At 38.9% G+C, this 22,398-nt stretch overlaps 4 protein-coding genes across 6 annotated transcripts in view; 2 read left to right on the top strand and 2 right to left on the bottom strand.

Annotated features, from left to right (window-relative positions):
- srgap1a (SLIT-ROBO Rho GTPase activating protein 1a) overlaps positions 1 to 3,015 on the top strand; it is a 63,547-nt gene extending 60,532 nt beyond the window's left edge. Inside the window, 1 exon segment of the mRNA XM_025056375.1 lies at positions 49 to 3,015. Within this exon segment, the coding sequence (XP_024912143.1) occupies positions 49 to 456 (408 nt within the window). The 3' untranslated portion in view covers positions 457 to 3,015.
- On the bottom strand, positions 2,831 to 7,530 carry cfap263 (cilia and flagella associated protein 263). Its single transcript, XM_008312408.3, has 10 exons — positions 7,397 to 7,530; positions 6,791 to 6,935; positions 6,487 to 6,634; positions 6,133 to 6,294; positions 5,904 to 6,053; positions 4,940 to 5,050; positions 4,738 to 4,836; positions 4,520 to 4,627; positions 4,253 to 4,408; positions 2,831 to 3,893 (listed from the first exon to the last, which is right to left on the bottom strand). Exons 2-10 carry the CDS (start codon positions 6,877 to 6,879, stop codon positions 3,777 to 3,779), a joined length of 1,140 nt encoding a protein of 379 aa, XP_008310630.2. The 5' UTR covers positions 6,880 to 6,935; positions 7,397 to 7,530; the 3' UTR covers positions 2,831 to 3,776.
- Positions 7,466 to 14,672, top strand: parp12a (poly (ADP-ribose) polymerase family, member 12a). Its single transcript, XM_008312377.3, has 11 exons — positions 7,466 to 7,812; positions 9,596 to 9,731; positions 9,831 to 10,086; positions 10,171 to 10,296; positions 10,381 to 10,570; positions 10,690 to 10,855; positions 10,954 to 11,186; positions 12,614 to 12,701; positions 12,817 to 12,947; positions 13,027 to 13,178; positions 14,052 to 14,672. The coding sequence occupies exons 1-11, from the start codon at positions 7,496 to 7,498 to the stop codon at positions 14,303 to 14,305; spliced, it is 2,049 nt and encodes a 682-aa protein (XP_008310599.1). The 5' UTR covers positions 7,466 to 7,495; the 3' UTR covers positions 14,306 to 14,672.
- Positions 14,673 to 15,490: 818 nt separating this feature from the next.
- On the bottom strand, positions 15,491 to 22,044 carry tbxas1 (thromboxane A synthase 1 (platelet)). 3 transcript variants are annotated; one of them, XM_017032864.2, is made up of 13 exons: positions 21,985 to 22,044; positions 21,223 to 21,350; positions 20,920 to 21,013; positions 20,303 to 20,355; positions 20,084 to 20,180; positions 19,892 to 20,008; positions 19,426 to 19,514; positions 19,162 to 19,310; positions 18,702 to 18,832; positions 17,927 to 18,447; positions 17,709 to 17,846; positions 17,082 to 17,244; positions 15,491 to 15,903 (listed from the first exon to the last, which is right to left on the bottom strand). In XM_017032864.2, exons 2-13 carry the CDS (start codon positions 21,285 to 21,287, stop codon positions 15,823 to 15,825), a joined length of 1,698 nt encoding a protein of 565 aa, XP_016888353.1. In that variant the 5' UTR covers positions 21,288 to 21,350; positions 21,985 to 22,044; the 3' UTR covers positions 15,491 to 15,822. The 3 variants fall into 3 exon arrangements, with proteins under 3 accessions (XP_016888353.1, XP_024912145.1, XP_024912144.1); XM_025056377.1 differs by lacking the exon at positions 21,985 to 22,044 and having other exon boundaries at positions 17,927 to 18,015; positions 18,100 to 18,447; positions 21,223 to 21,973; XM_025056376.1 differs by lacking the exon at positions 21,985 to 22,044 and having other exon boundaries at positions 21,223 to 21,973.
- Between the last annotated feature and the right edge of the window lie 354 nt (positions 22,045 to 22,398).

Below are 22,398 nucleotides of genomic sequence, written 5' to 3'. Positions count from 1 at the left end.
AACAACTAAATTCTCATTTGGCATTCACACTCTCTTTATCTGCCACAGGACATAGAAGAAACCATGAACACTGCTCTGAATGAGCTGCGTGAGCTGGAGCGTCAGAGTTCTGCCAAGCACGCCCCTGATGTGGTGCTGGACACTCTGGAGCAGAGGCAGAACTCCGGCAGCAGCGGCGGAGCCCCCACTCCAGCCAGCTCCAGTGAGTCCCTCAGCCCCATCCACGGCATCATGCTGAGGTCCACTGCCAACACTGAGCCACCCATTCGTCGCAGCACCAGCTCCTCGACTGAGACCATGAGCACCTTCAAGCCTGCCGTGACCCCCCGCATGGGAGTGCAGCTCAAACCCCCCACCCTGAGGCCCAAGCCCATGGTCCTGCCAAAGTCCAACCAGGCTGCACAGCCGTCAGCTGTGTCTCCTCAAGATCCTCTGGACAAGTCCTGCACCATGTAACCTCTGGAAGGGAGTCCAGAGTTTCCGCAGAGTCATAGAAGTGCTGCAGACATGCTACGTATGTAGACCGACATAGACAGGATAGAGTGGTATTTGACTTTGGTGAGTTTTAGAAGACAGAGTTAGTAGTTAGGGAGTAACGACATCAGTCAGTGAAACACAACATAGTCAATATTACTGCCCTGGTGTGTAGTATGCTTAGATTACTACGATCTAAACATAGTTTTTTTTCTGATTTTGTGATTATAAATACTTCCTTGAAGAGTGTATATTAAAACTAGTTTACGGACGGTCATGAGTTGTGGTGGTGCATGTAGCTCCTGCCTTTTAACACTGAAGCTAGAAAGGAATTAGAGAAAAAGGGATGGAGACCAAGGTGCAGTGGTGTCACCTCAGAAATCTGCTTTGGAGAGGCCTTAGTGACTTTGAGCACAGCCCAAACTCTGACAACTCTGACTCCACATGTAGAATACACTTAATTTGCTGTGACCTCCGGAACAGATGTGGTTTGAAGGTTGGATGAGGAATGAAGGCCTGATGAGCCTTTGACAAACAACGGTACTCTTTTTTCTTTCTTTTTTTTCTTCATTAGCTGTAGTGACTCACCCTCTGTCACTTTCTGCTACGTTTGCTCAGCCACAGTGACATTAACACAGTTTCATTATTGCCTGGAACGAGAGAGGAGGACTGGATTAAACCACTACTTCCACATGCATTTAATGCGTCCTGTTAGTCCTGCATTTATTATTGATGAAGGGATATGTAGTGCCGTAATATGCCTAATGAATTATGCCACTATATGTGTGTTTATTCCAGAGGGAGTAGTGTGTTAAGTTATGATGATGAATCATCTCCTGCTAACAGTTAGAACAACGTCTGCTGTGAAACACATGCCAGTGCTTATTTGTATTTTGCCTTGTTTTGCTTTAATAATATACCCAAAGATAATACTATCTCAATGTAAAGCATGGATTCTTCATAGTGACTGTGTGTACACTCAGGGCTGTGCCCTGAAGGGCTGCTGCCAGTGGCCATGGACCTGATGACTGTTAGTATACAAACCTGATGTGCTCACTCTGCCTCATCTGTTTACTTTGCCAAGATGTCTTTTATTTTTTTAAATAGCAGTGGACTCGGTTCAAATAGTCTTAGTCATGTGTCATGGTCAGGTCAGGTTGTTGAATGAATGAAATTGTCATTTGGAACTTCGGTGTCTTTAATGAGAAGTGGGGTTGTTTAACACACGCTGTAGTGCTGTTGTGTTGACATTTTTTCTCACACTGAAATTATCAGGGGACAGACTGTTTAACACCCAATAATAATATCATTTTGGTCAAAAAGTGGAAATGTAGTCAGTGCTGTAGTCTTATAGTAACAAGATCAGGTGGTAATTGGTTGAAGTGTTCTGGTGAGAGTGTGGGTTTTCTCCTGTTTTCTTTCACAGGTTCACACTCTGAATTCACGCTAAATGGTTGATTGTTTTTTTTATCTGTGGCCCTCTGTTGGACCTGTGAACTGGACAGTGTGTACCCGACCCTCACCTGATGGCCACTGGGATTAGCCTTTATTCAACCTTGGACCCTGAAAGTGATTTAGGGGAAGAAGAAAATAAATAAAGACAAATAGTTCAAAATCCTAATTATAACCTCTTATCTTGTTAAACACCATTTTACATTAACACTGATTGTGGAAGAGTAGATCAGATGTAGTGTATATTCAGGTCGTCACATTCGACGTTTTCCCTCAGTCACTTCTGACTATCGTAATGTAAAAGCTCCAGAGAGAGGAGGTTTTTTTAAAGCCCAGTTCTACTTCCACTACCATGTCTCAGCTTTTCCTCCTGAGCCATGGGAGAAGCGGAACACCACGCTCTGTCAGGCTCAGTCCTTGTTATCAAGAATGACTCTTAAGTCAAAGGTGCAGATGGATCCTTTCTTATAGGATCCTGAATCTTTCCTTTATGAACCTAATACATGACTGAGGGAAACAGAGGTGTATAACTGTTTGATCTGTCCTTCCACAATATCCCACAAAAAAGGTTCTTTAATGATACTTGGAACTCCAAATGTCAGAATTTCTTTGTTTTGTAACAGGCAGGCCACACTGGAAACAACCAGTAAATGTCAGACAAAGATTCCGATTGCAATCAATCATTCTGCCCAACAGCACTATGCTATATGTGTATGTTCAAAACAGCCAAAACTTCTCCTTTAAGTGGCAGCATAAGGGAACAGGTGTCACCCATTTAGATCACAGGTGTTCAGGTCAAGTAATATTTTCAATAAGCAATATTTCCACGTTAGAATATTAGCTCAAGGTGTAGAAATACACAGCCCTAACCTTGTATGTGTGTGTTTTAAGTCAACGATATTTCTCGACTAAAATATTTTCAGACTTACAGGATGCATGTGCTGGGAATGTTTGGCTCACACAAAAGTACTTGCAATATATTTTACTCTCCAGCAGCAGGTTGGCTCTCTCTCTCTCTCTCTGTGACTCAACTTTTTGTGTGAATTTAAACCACCATTAAGTGATATCTGAATTACTAATGTTTATTATTTTTTATAATATTTGTTGTCTATCTTGGTAGAAATGTCTTTAGCGCAAATACTGTACAGTCATATATCCACAGGTATACAGTTGATGTCCCTCTGACAGTATGAAGCCAGATGTATAGAATTGTGTGCTTTTGTCCCGGTTAAAGCTACATCTATAGTATGTACCTGTGAAAGTGCCTTTTACGTATGTCTGAGAGGAACTTTCTGGAACATTCTGTTGCGTTTCCATGTCCAATGCCGCCTTTGTGAGAAAATGTAGTGTAGGAGTGATTGAGAATAAGTGATATTTTCCAACACACAAATGTGACATGAGTACGTAATAATAAATCCAGTGAGGCTTCGCACCGTCATGTACTGTATATATATATATATATATATATATGTGTGTGTATATATATATATGTATATATATATATGTACATATAGCATGTAACGTCATAACATTATAGTTATTTGGAAGATCTGAGGATTTCTTTTTAATAAAGAAAATAGTTTGGATGTGGATTTGGAATTTTCTTATGCTGCACTTGATCAACGACTAATTCTGTGGTAACAAAAAATGATGTATGTATGTATATATATTTATATATATATACAGTATATGAATCTTCTAAACTTTGTCTAAACATGTTTTCGAGCACAAGTTCAACATCAGAACTAAACTTCAGTCCAAACGTTACAAAAAACAAACAGAAGTGTTTATTTATTTATTTTTATTTAACCATGTTAGTCATTTTGAGTCTTTTCATGGATTGTGATCTGTTACTGTAGATATGGAAGTCTGACTGGACTGATGTCCCCGTCAGACCTGGGTCCAACTGCAGCACTGTTAGCTGGGGTAAGAGCGACTCTCTGTTTGCTGTTTCTCTTTAAGGTCATCTGGTAAAACAGGAGAAAGAGGCCTCTGTTTTGAATAGCGTCGCACAAAAGTGGCTTTTGTCATCTAAAATAATGTAATACAGTGGTTCTCAGAACGTGGTACGCGAGCGCCATCTAGTGGTACGCGGGGAAAATTCACATTTTTCATTTACATTTTCAATTGAATAAATCTGCTGCACATTTAGAAAAGGTGTAGCTACTTGTGAGATTATGAAATAGGAAGCTAATAGAGAAGGCCTATGCTGCAGTATAAAAGTATAAAAAGTTTAAGAACCACTGATGTAATACATATAATACACTTATTCCTATAAGTAACGGTTAACGAGAGAAGAAGACGAAAAATATAACTGTTGATGTACCTCAGCAACCCCAACCTTCCTTCCCCATGTGTGAACACTCTGCTGCAGCTTCTTCTTTTTGTCCTTGGCCTCCATGTAGTCATTCACACCAGGAACCTGGTACTCTGCCATCTGACGCTGCAGTTGTTGGTTCAGGGCCTCAGCCATTAAACATTCCTGTACAGAGAAGATTCACTCAGTTAAAGCCATCGAAATTCCTAACCCTGTGCCTAGAGTTCCGTGTTGATGACATCATGAAAAAACAAAAATAATTGTCTAATGGCCAACCTCTTGCACATGCTGTATCTCCTCCTCTATTTTTAACAACATTTGCTTTCTGTTGGTGATGTCACTGCTCAGCTCTGCAGACATCTCAGTCACACTCTGAAGCTTCTCCTGATCTCTCACACACACACACACACACAAAGAAAGTAAAAGGTTGTACACATTAAAAATACACACACTTTACTCTCCAGTGGAAAGATTTTCACTTGCAACGGTGCTACCTTATGTGAACTGAGGACACGCTGAACTTTCAGATTACTGACTTGGAGTTCATCTCGACTTTTCTCAGTCCTGCGCTCGCTGTACTCTGGAAAGATTTCCTGCCCATGACACACCACCAGCAATATCATAACATAAGTCAAGTGAGAAGATGAAAGGACTCCTACTGACGTAGTTGGACCAGACCCACCAACAACACATTACCTCGTAGTCAGATTTTCCTAATTCTTTCTGGCGATGAAGCTGCTGCTGGATCTTCCTCTCTTGCATCTTTAGAGCCTGGATCATCAGATTTAGTTTCCCCAGCTGGGTGATCTGTGTAGGTGAGTGAGTATGGACGGGAGAGAAGCCACATACAAAGTTGACCATTGAAAGTACTGTAGGTACTGTCCAGTGAGTCCAGCCCCCCCGCCTCCCCTGCACCTCCTAACCTCATAACAATCAGTAATAATAGTAAATACCATCAGCAGTGTCACATTATATAGAGGATATATATAATGTATATTTTATATATTTATTGTATGGTTTAGAGACAGTAGCAATAGGCAGAAGACAGGAGGCAGAGCTGGAGGTGGCAGAGTGACAAGAATGGACAGGATCAGGAATGAGGTCATTAGAGGGACAACACAGACAGGAAGGTTAGGAGAAAAAGCTAGTGACACCAGCTTCAGATGGTTTGGACATGTGCAGTGGAGGGACAGTGGATACATTGGGAGAAGAATGTTAGAGATGGAGCTACCAGGTAGGAGAAAGAGAGGAAGGCCAAAGAGGAGATATATGGATGCAGTGAGGGAGGACATGCAGATAGTTGGAGTCAGAGTAGAAGATACAGAGAACAGGGAGAGATGGAAATCAATGATTCGCTGAGGCAACCCCTGAAAGAAAGGGATAAAGCCGAAAGAAAAAGAGATGTTTATTTTTTTATTTTAATTCCTCATGACATACCAGCATGCTGTTTGTGATGAACTAGTAGATTGTGATGTAATGTAATGCTACCATTAATTACCAGTAATTAGCCAAGTTTTTTAAAATACCACACTGGGTTGTAGTATTAAAAATGCACCTGAATTTAAAAAAAGCATTAAGTAGACCTTTGAATACAAAGAAAATTCAAAATCTTCAAAACTCTAACAAAATCCATTGCTTATGTTTATGTTATTTATTTTACCTTCAATTTGTCTGCAATAAACTGGAGCACCTTCTCTGGCTCTTTCACCTCCAGCCTGTTCTCCTTCACAGGTTTGACCACTCTGCTTTCAAACTCTTTCTTGGCTCTCCTGATTTCTGCCAGACGCAATTCCGACTCCTTCAAGGAGGCCTGGAGAGACAGCGTGAGCCAGTGAGGAGAAATGTCCAACCTGAGTGTACTTTGTTCACATTGTGTACTACAAACCAACCTTATAGTTGTCTTGCATTCTCTCATATCTGTGTTTGAGGTTTTCATGGTCATGTTGTGTCTCTGTTCCTTCTTTGTTAACCACGTAAAGTTTCTGTTCAAAGCTTAGCTGCTTAAGTCGGTCTGAGATTGAGTTACGGGACCTCCGTCTCCACCCAAAGCCCTAAGACATAAAAAGTCATGCATTTACATATGAACATTAAAATATGTTAAACAAAGGTCATTGTTACATTTTGCAATGTATCTAAACCCAATTATCACCATGTCCCAAAATCTCAGTGTTTGTACTTGACCTGAAAAGTGTTCAACACACTGGGATATTAAATCTGTGGGTATGTTCATCTTGTTTCCTTACTATATTCTCTAGCTGTGAGCCTCCTGCAGGTCCTGGTCCTGGTCCTGGTCCTTCTTCTCCAGTCTGAGATACCAAATCAAGTGGCTCTAGTCGACTGATGAAACTTTCAAACAAGTCATTCTCCACCTGCAGGGTATCAATAGAAGACCTTGGAAGACAGAGAAGAAAAGAAAGCTTCAGTCTGGTAAGGAAAGAGTTGTTAGCTCACATTAGCTTGCTATCCGTTATGATACATAAACAAGCAGCTTAATAAAGCTAGATATTGCTTACCAATGGCTTACTGTGCTGAAGACTATTCTTTTACCTTAGGTCTTGGACTTGTTTGAATACGAGTTGTTTTTCATCCTTATCTAAGAAAGTCTGATGTTTTTCTTGCATGACCTCCAGTTCCATGGTTGTTAGGGTAAACACGCACGCTGAACTGGTTGCTAGGCGCTGCCCTCAGGCGGCTATTTAAAATCAGAAACTTGTGAATAATTAAAGACTGCGCAATAGAAACAATCTGAATTCTCACATCATTTATATGTACAATAACATTCAGACTTTTAGGTAATGTCTAACATGTATTTGCTAACACTTGAGTAGTATTGGGATTTGAATATTTATTTATATTAATTATACTTCCTCATTTAAATCATTTCTCATTATTTACATTTACATTTATTATCACATTTATTATTCATTATCACGACATAGTTTCCTTTTATTATTGACTTTTGTCCAATATATTATAAGTTTTCTGACAGACAGATTTACATTAAGATAGTATTCCGGTAATCACATATATTTTCATTGAGAGTATGTGCTTTTTTATTGTTTCTAATAATATGAAATAGTATACTATGAGACAGTTTAAAATGACAAAAGCATTTATTGATATTGTGAGACACTTGTAAGTTTCGTTTTCTACCCAGCAGTTGTCAACAGCGACGTCAGTGTTGCATTTTAGAGTCCAGTCCTCAGTCAGTCTCCGCAGCTTCATCTGCCACAGGGTCGGACTTCGTTCAGGATGACCTCCTCTATCTCCACTTTTATCACCTCAACTCTGTGCGACCACGGGGGAAGTTTAAAATACAAGCGCCTGAGAGAAGCGATCGCCAACACTTTTCCTGGCGCTGTGTTGGACCGGGCCCTGCTACTCGAAGACAGTAAAATAACCATCATGCCCGGTAGTAGTAAAGCGACCCCCGGTCAGTGCCTCAGCCCCGACAGTCTGCTGGTGGCTAAGACCAGTTTGCGCATCTGCCAGAAGAAATTTGCGGAATGTGCGCAGTGTGATTGTTTACACCTGTGCAGGTATTATGCTTGCGGCGACTGCACCTTTGGGTGAGTTCCAAATTTATATCCCTTATAGTTATTGTCCCATTCTCTGAATATTGTGCAATAGTTTGTTGACGTTAAAGTTTATAAGTCGACATTTTATTTAAGGAAATAGAAACCATTTCCGTTTAAATAAAGGGTAATGTTTTAAGTCACTGTTTGACTATGGACCGAGCTCAAACTGTACAATACAGTATTATTATTATCACTAAAGTAGTATATTTCATACGAGTTGTTATCTGGGAATTAAATCAACTGCTGTAAGTGTTTTCCCCTCTGTACTTTGTACTGTTCTATAAGTCGTAGCCATTTTGCTACTTTTCGGCCCAGTGTTTTCTAAATGGTAGTCAAGGCCTAGAGCAGCCTCTCATACACATAGTATTTGTCTTTAGTAAGAAACACCCAAACTGCTGGGCAACTGTGTGACATGCAGCGATGCCGAGTGGACATGGATAAAGTTGAACTTGCACTTAGTTTTTCTTTTTTTTTTTGGGGGGGGTGGCTTTCATCCTGGACTGTTTGTGTGTGCTGAAGCTGTGAGTAGGCCGTAAGGTAAACCACGAAAAGTCCTTTGGAAATTGAATTCCGCTCCGACGTCTGGGAACTACACGATCTCAACTTCATAAATAAGAACGAAATAAAGTTCGTCGCAAAATATCCTGCCCGTTTTTATATCGATGCATTTTTTGCAGTGCTGATGGAGGCAAAATGACTGGTTAAGATTACCAATCATTTTCTTATGCTGTTTGTATAGTTTTATATATTGTACATACTGTATGTATAATAAAGTTCTTTAAGATTGATCGGTGTTGTTTTTAGTTAGGAGCGAATAAATGAACGAATGAATAAACAAATGGTCCATGTCATTGATTACTTCCTTTTATTGATCAAAATGACTTAACAGAGAAAGTTCACCTTATCGTCTATTTGCCTCGTTGTGCTTCGTGCATGCGGCTATGTATAAAGCACTGTTTAGAATCCATTTGGCCCGCTTTAGAAGACTCTTTATCAGTAACGTTAAGTAGAACCACGGAGGAAGCCGTGTTGCCGGAAGTGTTGACATCAGCTACTCGATTGGTGTAGCACGATCACGTGTCGAACAGTGCCACCCGAAGACGCTAGTTCTTTATAAAATGCATCGATATAAAAAACGGGCAGGATATTTTGCTGTAAGTTTAACGTAACTCGTTCTTATTTATGTTGTTGAGATCGTGTAGTTCCCAGACGTCGGAGCGAGATGAAACGATGCTGTGGTTCACCTTATGGCCTAGAGGGGTGATATCTGTTTATTGAGGGTGGTCCACCAATACACACATATGGGATTAGGTCAAGATATGTCAGCTGTTTACCTAGACATGATAAAGTGATCACAAATCTAAATCATTTTCATTGATCAGACATTGTGAGGCTCTCAGCTAAAAACATCAAAATCTGACACTTAAAATAAACCATATACACTGCATGTTGCTGAGAGCCACAGCATTTGTACATCACTCAAATAAATTATCTATTTTCCTCTAACATGTAAAAATGAATTCACCTACTGTTATGGATGCAGTTGGTCTAATTACTTCCTATTATTTATATTATATAAGATCACATAGTTATAGAAATCTCTACTTTTTACTTGGGCACCATTCAGTTTGTGTTGTATTTACTAAACATTTGTAAGATTGGAATAATTTGATTTAATGAACGGTTTGAGACAACAATACAAAGACTCAAAAATAAAAAAACGTGACATTTCTTTGTTCTTTTAATTTTATTTTCTTAATTATTTAATTTTAAGGTTTAAGTGCAAAAGTCCTCACAGTCTGGCTACTCCACACAATGCACAGCTTTTGAAGAGCTATGGTCTTCAAGACTTAACAGAAAAACAGCTCTTCCAGCTGTTGTTGCAGAATGATCCGTACCTGCTCCCTGAGGTGGGTTTGCATTCAGTAGAAGATGGAGGTAGGAATTTACACTGTACATATAACAATGACTGCAACGATGTGGTCGCTGTTCTGTGTATACCTGTGCAGATTTGCCTGCACTACAACAAAGGCAACAGTGAGCATGGTTCCTGCAAGTTCAGCACGTCCTGCACCAAGCTCCATGTCTGCCAGCACTATATCCAGGGTGACTGTAAGTTTGGCGCTTCATGCAAGAGAAGCCATAACATAAACCCTCAGGGAATGAAGATGTTCCACGGCTTTAGTAAGGAGAATATAATGAACCTTCCAGCCATCTACAGAAATAAGAGCATCATTACCAGCAAACCGGCTCCTGTTGTTCCTGGTAATACAACGTACTTATTCATATTTTCTCACATTATTCTATAAGAGTTATATTTGAATGTAACAGACAGTCTGTCTTCTGCAGCGTCTCCTACAAGGAATTTTCCCTCTCAGCCGACCACTTCCGGTGTCCCTGAATCTAAACCCATGACTGATTCTGATAAGAACAAAATATGCCTGTTCTTTATTCTCAGAAAATGCAGCTTCAATGGTAACAATGTACAAATGTAGTTAAATTATTTGTGTGTAAAAAAATGTTTTCCTTTAGAATAATGTTTCCTCTTCCTCTTCCCAGAGAAGTGCGTCTATGACCACTGGCACTTACCATACAGGTGGCAGGTCCTGGACACCAACGGTGAGACCTGGAATGATTTGCCTAATATGGAAGAGATTGAGAAAGCCTACTGTATCCCTGGGAATGAGACAAGCGGCACAACTCAACAATCTTCCTTGTCAGGGATTTTCAGTTTTTTGCGTGTACAAAGGTGAAAGAGAGATATTTGATTTTTAGTTAATAAATATATATAATGTTGATTAAAATGTTAATTTACATTAAAAATTAAAAATATTGAGTATTTACATTTCGGGTTTTCCGTCTTGCAAGTCCCCCTGTGGATGGGGTGGATTTTATGGCGATGAATATCAGAGGGTCTCCTGTTCGACGACTGTCCACGGCCTCTTCTGTATCGAGACCACCTCACTTCATCCTCACGACTCAATGGCTTTGGTACTGGAAGGATGAGTCTGGACAATGGCAGGAGTATGGGCAGGTCAGTGACATGTCCTTGTTCAAGTCCTTTGTCCTTATATTTGATGGTAAAATACAAATTCTTCAGATTCTGCTCTCTGCACTTTTGTTCTTCTTTAGGACGATGCTGCGGGGGCATCTGTCACTTCGGAAACTCTGGAGAACGTGTTCCTGGCTGACAAGGATGTACAAATTCCATTTACTGCTGACAAACATCAGTATGTTCTCCACTTCAAAGGAGGAGCAGGTTTCCCTCAAATGTATCAAGAGAACATCAAATTTAAGACGAAGAGGGAAGTCAGACGGAGACCACGCTTTGTGTCTTTTCAAGATGTGAAGATGAAGATCCAGAGGTACCCCCAGCACCCCACCCCCCCCACACACACAGTCTTGTTTGGTCCATCACAGTGTTGTGGCTTGGGTAAAATTTTTGATAAAGCAAAGCCAACTCAGCTTGGCTTTTTCACAGACAACAGAGTGCAGTACCATGTTTTCAACACTGATTCACTTGACATTTAGAGCGGTGCTGTTTTACACATCATAAAATGTTGTCTCAAAGAGAGAAGAGGAGGTGATGACAGTGTTTTTATGAAATTACACTTTCAGCTCTTATCACAGAACTCACGTAAGTGTTTTGACTGCTTGATGTCACACAACAGTTGTAAATTAATTCTCCTCTATTAAACGACAAGGTTTTATTATGTTAAGAAGATTGACGTTAAGATATTATCATGAGGACATCTTCACACCAGATGTGTCTGTCTTCTGGATGATACTCCACATTGTCTTCCTCCTCCCAAAGGTCATAATTTCCACCAGAGAATCTTATAATTTAGTGAAAAGATTTTTTATTTTTTTTATTTTGTTGAAATAGAGGTTCCTGACCAAGTCAAAAAGCCTTGATGCAATAAACACATTTTTTATTCTTTTATGCATTTAAAATTTAAAACGGGTCGGTGCCAACCCCAACACAAGATGAAGGTTAAAGAGATAAATGTACGAGCTGTGCATTTTACATGAAAACAAGTATAACTGCTGAGCAGCTGTGACCATGTCGGCTGGCGCTGGTGGCTGTAAACCTATTTCTGAAACAAGTGAGAAGGGTCAACAAACTGTACGAACAAAGTATCTGTTGATAATGTGTTCATAATAGAGGCAGACTCAATAAGTTAATCAATCTTTATTTATATGGCACTTTTTATAGCTCGAAGTGCTTTACATAATAAAAGCAACACACGCACACGTTTGTACACAGGTGTACAAACATATTCATTCATATGAATATGTGAATTCATATTCATACGTGCAAGTTAACGCACATTCACATACGTAAGAACAGGGAAAGTTTGAATTTAAAGGAAAGAAGGAAACACTATCTCCTCTCCTCAATTTTCAATGAGGAAAACTTAAAAATAATAATAAAATATAATAAATAATAAAAATAATAAAAAAATAGAAAAATAATTTCATAAATAATGAAGGTGTGGAGTAAAAAAAGGAGCATTCGATACAGTGTTTCCCACAGGATTTTAGGTCGAGTGGCTTAGGAATTAGACAAATAGTCCACTACATTGTTGAGTCTTTGGACACATGTCAAACTCAAGCCCCGTGGACGAAATGTGATATTCACCTTACAGTTGTAGAACAACAAGAAATACTTAAGAACTACGTGTACCAGGGTGAAGTATTCTACAGACGTTTCCAAATAGTGTACAAATGTGTCAGCTGTACAATGTTAGGAGAGTTTTTTTTTCTGACTGTTGGTCTCTTATGTTTGTAGTGGGTCGTCACACAGCTCCAGCTCCAGCTCAGCTGACACTCTCCCGTCCTACTGGGATAAGAATGCTCAGCCTGATATTGGGTACAAGGTATGTTTTACAGCCCATGTTTTGGCGCGTGATTGTACCTCTTTTCCCTTCTGTGTTCTGTTGTGAACGTTTGACTTTGTACTGTGTCGTTCTACTCTTTCTGTTCACGTGTCAGCTTGTTCCTCTCTCCAAGTCTGCGAAGGACTATGAAATGATCAGGATGTTGTTCAAGCGCACTATGCCTCTAAAGGAAGTCAAAAGCATCCAGAGGATTCAGAACCCCTCACTGTGGAAAGTCTTTCAGTGGTAACTGTTGCACCCAAACCTACAATGTTGCACTATCAATTGGTCTATGGTTATAAAAAAGTACTCTCTACATATTAAGGCAAAAGGAGCAGATGGCAAAGAGGAACAATGGAAAAGCTGTGAATCAGCAGTATTTGTTCCACGGAACTGACGATTCTCTGATCGATGCAATCTGTGAGCACAACTTTGATTGGAGGATGTGTGGCGTTCATGGTGTGACCTACGGCAAAGGTAAAGTCTTTTTTTTTCCTTTTTCCTCGTGTTGTGGTGCATAGTGGCTCTGTGGGAACACCCTCAATTTCGTTGTACCCCCATGTTACCATGACAATAAAGACTATTCTATTCTATTCCAGAAATGGGACAGAAGTTTCTAAGTCATTGGAAAAAAACAGTGGCTTTTCTCAAATGGAGTTGTTTGAGGTTTTTTCATGAAGTCTTTTGTGAATCTACGGAGCATTACGATTTTAGTAATTGTCTCAGCAGCAGTCATGGGCACAGATGGCACTAGTGAAAGGGGAGATGGGGGCAGGAACCCCCCCCAGATTCACAGTTACCCCGATGTGTCTCTACACTGTGTTAAAACTAATGGTGCGTTAAAGTTGTACACGGATGTCAGCAATTCATCTGTTTTCCACTGATTTTAAGAACTCTGCAGTTCTAGGAATTTTCTAGGAATCCATCATCTCCCATGTCTGCTGACTGAGTGTCAATAAGGATAAAGTATAACAGATGAAGTCTTTAGAAAACGATCCCACTGCATGTGTCAGGATGCAAGTAATTGGTTGAATTATACATGAAGTCAAAAAGTGTGAGTTGTTCCCTGTGATCAACTGTTGTCATTAGTATTTTCTATGTAAATTTGCTCCAATACTGCAGTTTTGTCACGTATTTCAGCCTTTTACCTGGTGTTGTTTTATTGCATGTGTGATTCAATGTTTTGTTTTGGCATATATTTATTAACACCCTACACATGATGACGTGTTTTTGGTGGAATTCACATCACACCATTGCCATTTGGATTCTTCCTACATCTTTGTTGTTTACTCCACAAAAAAAAAAAAAAAGAAAAAAAGTGAATAAACTTTAAATATTCTATTTTTTCAGGGAGTTACTTTGCCAGAGATGCGTCCTACTCAGACAGATACGTCAGGGCAACCGAAAATACCAAGACCATGTTTGTTGCTCTGGTCCTGGTGGGGGAATACGTCAGAGGAACGAGCAGCTATGTCCGACCTCCTGCCAAAGTAAACGGTGGAAATTTCTATGACAGCTGCGTTGATCGTGAAGATGACCCTGGCATCTTTGTCATCTTTGAAAAACAACAGATTTATCCGGAGTACCTTATTAAATACTGCTAAGACCTGATGAGGATGTATCCTTCACTGGCAAATACTGTTTGCTAATAGCCGTGTCAGCAAGTGTCCTTGACCTTATTTTGTGAAGTGACAGCTTTGCGGCAGAAACATTTTCATGTGAAAGGTTGAAAAATAGTTGACCTCCGTGCCAATTATTTTGTTATCAGGTCACTCAAATGTTCATTGGTATTTGCGGTGAATATAATTGATTTAATTTTTTTACAGGTCTATTTCAAAACCTTTTTTGGATGTCTTCTAGTAAACAAAGGCAGGTGTATTTTCTTTAGTTATTCATTACAAACACATTAAAAAAAGCAACTTGCACTCTTTCTTAAAGAGTAATGAAATCAAAAATAGATAAAAGATAAAATCCAAATGTATGTTTTTTAAGTGATATTTGATAAACATATTACAGCTATGGATTAACCATAATTACTCATGATTTATTTTTTTTAGAAAAGCTGAGATTTTTCAGTCTTGCTGGAACAGAAAGACAAATAATCCAAATAATGGGACTATTAATTCGATTATTTGGATGTCAAAAAAAGAAAAACTGTAACTCAAAGTACTTCATATAGATGGTGGATTTCAGTCATTACTGTGTCTTGACTGTAGAACAGCTTGTAAATCGTGTGCATAGTCAGTTCGAATCTTTAAGGAAGCTGTTGTCTTCAACAACATTAATTCTGTCTACATTCACATGAAATCCACTGTCAATCAGTTTGTCAGCTGTAGACTGTCCTGGACTGTCAGTCAGTTTGTCAGCTGTAGACTGTCCTGGGCTGGACTTATGGCCTAAAAGTGAAGCCTCTGCAAAAGCATGGTGGGTTGAGATTGTATTTTAAATATGATATCCAGTACTTTACAGTTCGCCGTCAGTCTGCCTGTGCATCATGTTCATTTCGCCAATTACTTATCGCAGTAACGCATTATTTTCTGGATGAAAATTAACTCTAAATGAAACATAAGAATGTGCTTCTAATTACTGTGTCTGCATGACAAATACATTAATGAATAGTTTCCACTCATTAAGCCCATAAAACCCAGCTTTTATTGAAGCAACAATATTGTTGAAACAGCAGTAAGAAAACGGGTTAGTAGAACAACAACCCGGCAAACTACGTCATCGTCTTGCATCGTCATCGCAAGAATTTAATTTCATCAACCAAACCAAAACAGTTCATTATACCTCTCCCATTTAAGACTCTTCATTCATTATGTGTTCCAGGTTTAGGATATCTGCTGACGGTCCTGAACCATTTGCATGTTTTCACAGTCATTTGTGCTGGTTTCAAGTCTCTCCTGTACACTTCTGTTTCTGGTTGGTGTCACTGTAAAAACTAGAAAGTGAAACATCACCCTGTGTAGAAGAGAAGATTGTTTGTCTTTTCTCACTTGTCTTTCATCATGTGTGTGTCTACTTCGTCTGCCGCACTTTAATTCATTACATTAATCACAGTAACTCTTCTGTTTATGACTCAATGTGCAGTGAACCCACAGCGTATGGTTTGGATGTAACTTCATTTGCTTCGTTCAGTGATTTTCACAAATATGCCATCTTTTGGTCCCAGAGTCCTCCATGACATCAAGTCAAGAGGAACCTGCACAAAAAAGAGAGAAAAAAATATGTGCCATGGTCTGTTGTGGCAGTGTAGGTGTGTACTGTCTGTTGTTTTGACTGTTACTTAATTTGCTCATTAACATTGTTGGTCAGGATGAGGTGACGCAGCAGAGGCTTTTGTGATTGGTTTTGTGGCAGCGAGAACATTTCTATCTTGTTTGTTAGGGTGTGGTTTTGTCAAACATCCAACATGTAGATACCACACCTCTGATTCTGAACCTTGTTACCAACAATAAATACATGTTTTGTGATTAAATGAAGCTTTCGATTGTGGCTATTAGTGTTATTATTTTGGGCCCAATGGAAGGATCCCAAAAAGCAGCAGGACCTGCTCACTTATCCCCACCCACTCCACATCCCACTTTGAGACCCGAGGTCAGATCCCTCCAGGAGGAGGGTTAACAGGGTATGCAGTCGGCTCTAGGCTAGACTCAGGGGAAAGGACGACCCTGCCTTGCATAGTCCCATGAGCTGCGCACCCTAAATTGCTCAAAATCAATCCAAGAGTCAATATTTACTAAAATTAGCTAAAATACTGGAAAGGACACGTAAAAGCTAAAGCACAGCGACCGTGTTACACTTTATACTGTAATATAATTGGAGTACGTTTAGAAATTCAAAATTTGACTTAATTTTGACTATTCAGTAAAGTAAACTAAATGCAAAGGTTGACCTCTGGATTATTGATCTTGGTAAAACCCTTCATATTTCAGTATAAGTAGTTGAGTAGTTAAATAATTAAATGAAATAAACAGTTAGCTATATAGGCAGTTCCAGCAGATATAATAGCGTATGAGGTGTATTACAACCAGATTTATACAACCATTATCACTAGGAGTTACTATGCATACAGTTAGGTCAGGTTAGGTATTTGATCACCCTGTGATTTTGCAAGTTCTCCCACAATCATGGACTGGTCTGAAATTTTCATCATAGGTGCATTTCCACTGTGAGAGACAGAATCTAAAAAAAAAAAAATCTGGAAATAATATTGTATGATTTTCTTATCAATGCAAAATCACAGGGTGATCAAATACCTATTGACCTCACTGTACATAATATTATAAAGGATATTTATGAGTAGTATATTTATACACAGTATATTAGTTATACATATATACACATCTACATATGTTTATTGTAAACTGTCAAACCCACCTTTGTCTCAGTGCAGGCCACCACACTGAATTTATTAAACAGACGAACTAACGCCATCTTGAGCTCCAGCTGAGCGAGCTTCATCCCCACACAGTTACGGGGACCGGCCCCGAATGGTAGATACACAAACGGGTGTCGACCGGCTTTGGCCTCTGGCGTGAATCTGAAGAACAGAAACATTCTTTATAGAATCAGTTGTAACACAGAAAATAAATGAGGAGAAAACGGGAAAAATTATCCAATTTAACTGAATTGGTCTGAAAACCATTATTAATTCACAGCAATAATGACAGGCAGAACAATTAAATACGCTTCCACTAGGTGGCAGCAGATAGTTATAAAAAACTAAACTCAGAGCTATTGAAGATCTTTGTGTATTTTTCTTCAATTTCTGCAGTACATTAGTGTTGTGTTCAACTAAACAGGACCAGGTTTCATGCTGAGTGAGTAAATTGATACCAGAAGATAATTTTTATACAGTATATTTTATATTTTCTGGTGGTGGTTTTTGTGATTTTTTCTGATGTCAAATATGTGCTGTGGTTGGAAAACACAGATTATACCTATAGACAAATCAATACGTCATAAATCCTACATAGAATACCTACAACTACTACAAGCTCCTACCTTTCAGGGATAAACTTTTCCGGCTCTGGCCAGTGCTCTGGGTCGTGATGTAGGAAACCAGCCGGGATCTCCAGAATGGCTCCTTTGGGGAGGAACTGTCCACCCACCACACAGTCCTGACTGACTTCTCGTGGAAATCTTCAAACAATGAAATGGTAAAGAATAATTCTACTTTTTTTAGTTTATCCTTCCCTTCCTTGTCTGATATCTTTCCTTACCTGAATGCAGGAGGGTAAAGACGCAACACCTCACTGATGACCATGTCCAAATACTTCAGCTCCTGAATATTTGTGTAATCTAGGGACTCCTGCAACAATAGCCAGAGGGTGTTAATCCCATTACAACCAGATATACTGGAAAGGAAGAAAGGCACCCTGGTTAATACACGCACATATTTAGAAAAGAACTCATCCACTTCGTCCTGTACTCTGAGCTGACATTCAGGATGAAGAGCCAGGAGGTAGCAGGTGAAAGCCAGAGTGTTGCAGCTGGTTTCATATCCTGCCAAAATAAACATAAAAGCCTGACCCACGATCTCGTCCTCAGTTATCGTCTTTCTCTGAGAACTACGGCCTGGCTTTGGCTCCTGTGCTGGAGGGCTGGTGTTGCCCTGCTCTGAGGCCTGTTGGGTCATGTGACTAAGCTCGTCTGTGTGGTTCAACGTATCAAACTGCTCCAAAGACAAAGTCTCTTTGCTGCTTCGAGCGTCCAGCATCAACTGAAGGAAGTCTCTGCGCCTCTACAAACCACAATAAAAACCATCAGATACAAATACAAGAATGAAGCAGGTACAGAGACTCATTCAGATTAGAAATTACCTCATTTTTTTCATTTTTACCCTTACCATTTCTATGTTGGACTTCATTTCTTTATAATCACAAAATCAGAAAAAAACGATAAACGCTCCAGAGCAGAGGTCAGAGCCTCGCCTCAGCTAAATTACAGACGAGTCAAATTTAGACGTGACAAGGGAGATAACGTGTAAAAGTGGACCTGTTCAGGAGGCTGCTCTTCTCTCTGCTTGACGATTTTCTTAATACTGTTGATGAAGAAATTATTCATTTGGTCTCGTCCTTTATTGGGGATAAATCTGGCCAGAGGAGCCATGATGGATGGAAAAGCAACTGCACACACACAAGCAAAAAAAAACAAAACTGTTTTACATGTAAATTTGAGATTTGTATATATATAACATTTTGTATTGCAATTTGAAATAAAAACTATTAAAAAATTGGATGAAGGTCAACAACAGCATTATTTTTGCTCAATAAATCAAATATAAAATTTGATTTATTCAGAAAAATCATTGTTTTCCATGCATCATGATTGAAATGTGTATTCAAGTCGATTTGTCCTCTTAAATTAAAAGGTCACAGTACAAATTCCTTAATATATGTTCCAATTATGATTATAAAAGTTCATGATTAAATGTCATATAACACGCTGGACTGACTGAAAAAAAGCATCAAGGGCCTGAAGTAACTGAAAGAAAAAAACATCTGGGCGTGGCGGACAAACGGATCATCTTGGTTCTCCTGAGAGTCCAGCTGAGTTGCAAACGCCACACTGGCGATAACATCCATCGAGAACCAACCAAAACATCTGCAAAGCACAGGGTGCACATGTTTTAAAATGAAGTAAAAATCTGAATTATTGATAAGAGCTTTAATAACAAGGTTTGGTGGATTGTGTTTTGTTTTTTATTTTGTAGAATTACTTGTGGATGTCAAAGGCCTCTCCTGACTCTGCATACACGTTCAGGTTTTTCATGAGAACATCAGTGGCTGTGTTAATGAGAGGAACCATCTATGGGAGAACAACATGTAACAAGGGTTAATACTGCTCATTCATACACGTCAAAAACAAGGCTAACGTGTAAATAAAAGAAATAAAAAAAAACACTGTTTATACCAGTGCTTCCCACAGCACTGGTTTGATAGAGGACATTTTTATCAGCAGCTCAGTGCCAGCGGCCTTCATCCTAAATTTCAGAGGATTTTACTAAATCTGCATGTTTAATTAGATAATATATTTTTCCAGAAAAAGTTTATAAATAGTCTGACAACATGAGCTCATGTCCTTTCTCTCTTCATCTTACAGCTGCAGTCTTTACACATCCAAGCCAAACTTTATTTCTTTTCAAATCTGTCAAATGTGAATTAAACCAGGCTGGCTAACTACACCTCTTTCATCTTGGCAGCACTGAAGGCTGGGGTCATGATGCTCCGCACCCTTTTCCAGTGTTCATTTCTCAGCATGAGCAGACAGTCAGTTATGGGTTTTTTGGCAAAACTAAAAGCCTGGACAGAGAAATGTAACAATGAGCATAAACACAAAGGAGGTTTTTGGCATTAGCACTAAGGGAATAATCTTACCATTCTGTTTGTGAAGCTGCTGAAATCTCTGACCATAATTTGTCTGAGCATGTCTGGGTCAGCTACCACCACCACTGGTCTGTGCCCCAAATAGTATCTTAAACATTAAAAAAGAAATTGCAATTATAATATTGTAATAACTGTCTAATATAATAATAATAGTAGAAATATTGTTGTTTTGATCAAAGATCAAACTCTAAAAGTGAAGACAAGACTTACCCACAAACTCTGCCATGACTCCTGATGAGATCAGATATTGGGCCAAAGAAACCCTAAAAAAGTCAAATTATTTTTTAATCTGAAATCCAAACAATTAAATTTATAAAGACTTCGTGATGATGGTGTTACTCATTTTGCTGGTAACAGTCGAGGGAATACTTCTTATTACCAATATTGTCAATGATTAGGAGACAGAGAGAGTTAGAGAAAACTGTTTCCTGTTTGTCTGCACTGGTTGAAATACAGATAACGCAATGTTACCAAACATTTAGGTTTCCTTTTAAATAAAAAACAAACCAAGTTTCAAGTCCAATATGAAACAAAATCAGTTTGTAATAACTCACTTTAGAAGCAGAGAATTCAAATCTCAACCATGGCTTAAGAAAAAAAAACAAAGGCCAAATCCAGACATGACATGGCTGCCAAGTACATTTATTCTTATTTGCAATTAGAAATTGCTGTTATTCCTCGTGCTATAATTTGTCTTTATATTTCTACCTCATTGATATGATAATACCACAAACTTGCTGATGATATGGTGATAGTGAGTGTCACTCAGATGTTCCACGAAGAGTAAGAGTGCGAATCTGAGTCTATGTCATGGACGGTGGTCGTACCTCACGGAACATGAACAAGTTTCCAAAGAAAGGCACTGGCTTTGGATGTTTGATGCCATGTCGAGAAAGGAATGAAAATGGATTAACTGAATACCTGGAAGACAGAACAGAATGGGGAAGAGTGACCGTATTTGTATGTTCTGTAACAGTAGGGCGTACAGTCGTAAAGCAGGAAGTTGAACTGACAATATTTGTTCTGCGGTTTCAGAGACAGAGAACAAAAACACAGGTTAAAAACCAAATCTCGATGTCAGCCGAGTAACTTAACAAATATGAATCATTTGAAGTCTATACAGTACTCACAAGTAGAGAAGACACAGAAAGATTAGGAAGAGGCTCAGTGCTACTGAAAATCCACTGCCCTCCATGTGGAAAAATGTCTTCTACAGCTTCCAAAAAACAGATATCAGCCTTTCACTGACAAAGTAGGTCTTGAAATTGAGAAGAGAGCTTTAGTCAATATAATAGTTTTATTTATAAAAGCTAACTATAGTTACCACTAAGTTCACATTCAAACCATCCCAGATTCTCTCTAAATCAGGTCATAGTTTTACTGGGTTAAAAAGCATCTTTTTATTGACCTTTGTCAATTTGTGAGCTGCACATTTACATGTAGGTTTTCCATGACACTGTGTTAATGATTTGTTTCACAGTGCTCACTTAAACCGTACATTTAAACTAGCTTTTAAATCAACAGTTATTTATTCTCCAGCTAATACAAGATAGACGTATCGTTAGGAAAACAATGAGACGTTAAACAGATTAGGGTCTTAAATGTTCATTTAAAACACATTAACACAAATGTTCATTTAAAACACATTCACATTCACAACCAAAACTCTGGTTAATTTTTCAGCATCTTTAGCCTCTGACCAGTGACCACACAAGGTTGTTGTGTTATTCATGTCACTAGAAACATCCGGACTCTGCTATGTTACGTTGTTGCTGACAGAAACAAGAGTTTGTTGTTACGTCAGAAAATTTTCATGTAAAATACCATCGCGGTTTCTATCTTTGTACAGTTATAGAACAGTAAAAGTACATGCATGTGAAGCCTTCACTCACCTCAGTGGCACTGTGACAAACAGTGGTTGTCAACATTACACGTAGAATAGTGATGTGCGGATCGATCCTGAAATCGATACATCCGATTCTGGATCTTTATGCTCTGAAATCAATTCTGAAATCAAAATATCGATACTTTTGATACTTACGCATTCTGAGATGAGGTGTGTGCGTCATGCGTAAGCACAGGGGCTCTACTCCGTGCTCTCACTCAGTCACTATTGATGGTAATTTCGGCTCTTTTTTAGAGATCTGGTTCTTTTGGCTCAGTTCACTGAAAAAATCCGACTCTTTCGGATCCCAAATGGCTCCTCAGATTATTTATTTATTTTTTTTTTATTATTGTTTTACAAATAACATGTTTTGGTGAATAATGAATTAGAAATGTAAAAAATAAAGACTATCAAATGCTTA

The sequence above is a fragment of the Cynoglossus semilaevis genome, chromosome 6, assembly GCF_000523025.1.
Source record: "Cynoglossus semilaevis isolate Cse_v1.0 chromosome 6, Cse_v1.0, whole genome shotgun sequence".
Lineage (NCBI taxonomy): Eukaryota > Metazoa > Chordata > Actinopteri > Pleuronectiformes > Cynoglossidae > Cynoglossus > Cynoglossus semilaevis.
The sequence above is the reverse complement of the archived record's forward strand: the minus strand, read 5'-3'. Positions and strand labels throughout refer to the sequence as shown.

Excerpts from the sequence above, each read along its gene's own strand:
- parp12a (XM_008312377.3), top strand. The coding sequence starts at position 7,496 with ATGACCTCCTCTATCTCCACTTTTATCACCTCAACTCTGTGCGACCAC. Across the intron at positions 11,187-12,613 it reads GTGAAGATGAAGATCCAGAG|TGGGTCGTCACACAGCTCCA; the intron begins GTACCCCCAGCA and ends TTATGTTTGTAG. Across the intron at positions 12,948-13,026 it reads CTGTGGAAAGTCTTTCAGTG|GCAAAAGGAGCAGATGGCAA; the intron begins GTAACTGTTGCA and ends CTACATATTAAG.
- cfap263 (XM_008312408.3), bottom strand. The coding sequence starts at position 6,879 with ATGGAACTGGAGGTCATGCAAGAAAAACATCAGACTTTCTTAGATAAG. Across the intron at positions 6,635-6,790 it reads AAACAAGTCCAAGACCTAAG|GTCTTCTATTGATACCCTGC; the intron begins GTAAAAGAATAG and ends CTGTCTTCCAAG. Across the intron at positions 6,054-6,132 it reads GAATGCAAGACAACTATAAG|GCCTCCTTGAAGGAGTCGGA; the intron begins GTTGGTTTGTAG and ends CTGTCTCTCCAG.
- tbxas1 (XM_017032864.2), bottom strand. The coding sequence starts at position 21,287 with ATGGAGGGCAGTGGATTTTCAGTAGCACTGAGCCTCTTCCTAATCTTT. Across the intron at positions 20,356-20,919 it reads ACTTGTTCATGTTCCGTGAG|GGTTTCTTTGGCCCAATATC; the intron begins GTACGACCACCG and ends TGACTTTTTTAG. Across the intron at positions 19,515-19,891 it reads GTGCTGCCAAGATGAAAGAG|ATGGTTCCTCTCATTAACAC; the intron begins GTGTAGTTAGCC and ends GTTCTCCCATAG.